The sequence below is a fragment of the Penaeus chinensis genome, chromosome 21, assembly GCF_019202785.1.
Source record: "Penaeus chinensis breed Huanghai No. 1 chromosome 21, ASM1920278v2, whole genome shotgun sequence".
NCBI classification, from domain to species: domain Eukaryota; kingdom Metazoa; phylum Arthropoda; class Malacostraca; order Decapoda; family Penaeidae; genus Penaeus; species Penaeus chinensis.
Genome location: NC_061839.1, coordinates 24022625 through 24025124, shown reverse-complemented (window position 1 = coordinate 24025124; position 2500 = coordinate 24022625). Strand labels below are relative to the sequence as shown.

At 39.8% G+C, this 2500-nt stretch overlaps 1 protein-coding gene across 1 annotated transcript in view; it reads left to right on the top strand.

The window, feature by feature from the left end:
• The window catches only part of LOC125036337 (exonuclease mut-7 homolog), a 4929-nt gene that overhangs the window by 584 nt on the left and 1845 nt on the right, over positions 1-2500 (top strand). The window contains exons 2-3 of the mRNA XM_047628888.1: positions 449-2304; positions 2440-2500. The exon at positions 2440-2500 is cut by the window's right edge and continues 122 nt beyond it. Coding sequence (XP_047484844.1) covers positions 475-2304; positions 2440-2500 — 1891 coding nt within the window. The 5' untranslated portion in view covers positions 449-474. The remainder of the gene's footprint in view (positions 1-448; positions 2305-2439) is intronic.

Here is a 2500-nt window from a genome sequence, read left to right as displayed (position 1 = left end):
CCAGACCTAACTTTTCCTACCTTTTTTTTTTATTCCTTAGACATGGGAGGACAATCCGCTTCTGTACCCTCCATTATTAGCACTTTGTGCCAATTTACGGAAAGTGCGACATTAAGAACTTGGGCTGTGTGAAGGTTTTGTGGACTTACTACTTATTACTCTATTTCTTACTCTCTATGAGATAGCAGTGTTCTTTTCCCTCTATCTTTGTGCATCGCTCTTGGTAACATTGACAATGCAAAAAATAGAGAAGAATTACAAAACCTAAAAAGATCGTTTGTGTGTGAAAAAGCATTTAATAGAGAGATAGAGAGAAAGATACCTATACCTAACTCTGTACCAAAACACAAAAGCTCATCCCACACCATACCACACAGATACATATATAGTGTATCCATAGCGTTTGAATATCCTATCTGAATCTCATTTGTTCTATTCATTTTTACAGATCTGGATGTACCATAAACAGCAAAAATGGAAGATTATACAAGCACTTTCTTATCCTTGAATTCCCTCTGGAAAGATGGGAATAAATCAGAATTTTCAAGACTTATGCAAGATAGTCTCAGTGTGGCTGCTGACCCTTACAAAATGGTATCCGTTTGCATTAAGTTATGCCCAGACTTGTTTAAAAATCGATCAAGTGGAATGCCAGCAAACATCATTGTGGAGTTCATGTCATTTTTAGGGAAAGGAAACTACCCGAAGTATGAGCATTGCTTGAATGAGGCATTGCAAGTTGACATGTTCCAAGTAGCTGTGAGGCAGAAGAATGTTGGTCTGATGAGGCTCTTCGTCAAGGCCTTTCAGTTAGAAAGGATCAAGATGTTGCTCCTGCCTCATATCAAGGACATGGGATTGCAGGGACAGCTAAAGGAAGTAGCTACCCTGGCAACCCTTCTGAACCTGCAGGATGAGTTTTCCACTGAAGACCTGATTGTTCCACTTTTTCTACAAGATCGTCTCTCTTTGGCAGATGAGTTTCTTCTCACCAGTCCCAGACACCAGAAGGAAATTTTGTCCTTCATAGACAGTATTATTGGAAAACAAGTAAACATAAATGATCTTCACAAAACTTACAAAATCAAGGATCCAAAGAAAGTCAAATCTAGCAAAATGCTTTGTAACACAGTGGCCAAGCTTCTGAAAAAATTTGATTTGGATGCATCCATCTGTCCACACATGCAGAAGCACAGAGCCAGAGGAGCTTTGCGATACATTTTTTACAAATACTACATTGAGAAAGGCATTCAGGTTCAAGCATTTCAGAGTCTAATAGATGATGCTCTGAAGGAGAGCCCACACCTTGGGCCAGACCTGATGCACCTCTTTGACGAGTACCATGATCTAGAAGCTGCTGCTCCTTATGTCAGAAAGCTTCAGCTTCATCCTGATGATATTCCAGTAAGAATAAAGGAAGTAATTAGTGCAAAGCCTCATCTCACTGATGGAAACATGGATGTTGCCGCAGAAAAACAGTTGGAAGAGGAGTGTTGGGATGATGGTAGATTAGACTTTTATTCACTTAATGTACCTTTAGAAGAAGTGGTGATAGTTACCTCAGTTGAGGAGTTCACAAAATGTATGTCAGATTTAACAGAGAGTCCTGTAATAGCAATGGATAGTGAATGGAAGCCAACTTTTGGCATTGGATCTGCAGAACAAGCATCACTCCTTCAAATGGCTTCACAGTCCAGGGTTTTCCTTTTGGATCTAGTGGCCCTCCAACCCTTGCTAGAAGACTCACATTGGTCCTGCATTGGCCAGCTCTTTTCTAATCCAAAAATCACTAAGATAGGGTATGGCATTAGAGGAGATTTTAAGATCCTTGCCAAACTACATAGTGAAGTACAAAAAGGATTTGCAAATGCCAAAAATGTAGTTGATCTTGACCAAATAAAAGGGATTTTGGTGGAGGATTACCCTGACATCTTTCCTCACAGTTCTTCAAACTACAAAGGTTTAACAGACCTTGTGTATCGCTGCTTTGGCTTGCCGCTGGATAAAACTGATCAGTTCTCCAACTGGGCAGCCAGGCCTCTTACGAAGTCACAGATCAGATATGCCACTATGGATGTTGTGTCTCTCATAGACATTTACACCTTCTTGGATAAAAAGGCACAAGAACTGAATATTGAAGACTGGCAAAATATCAGACCCAAGAAGGGAAAAGAAAAAGTTAAGAAGGATCGTCCAGTCAGAAAGCAGATTCCAAACACTTATGAGGATATGCAGATGAAGGTGATGAATAAGGAGCCCATCCTGGCTGCTGATTTTCACGTGATTTGTGACACAATGGTTCAGGTGAGTTATTGTTGCTTTAAACTTATCTGTCATTGCCTTCTTGTTTTCAGTTTTTATTGTGAGCTTTTATACTTTATACTCCTGTCTTCAAACAGACGGAAAAAAATTAAGCCTATTTTTATTATTATTCAACAGGGTTTAGCCAAGAAGCTCAGATGTTTTGGAATAGATGCAGAAGCACTGGAGACAGGAGAGA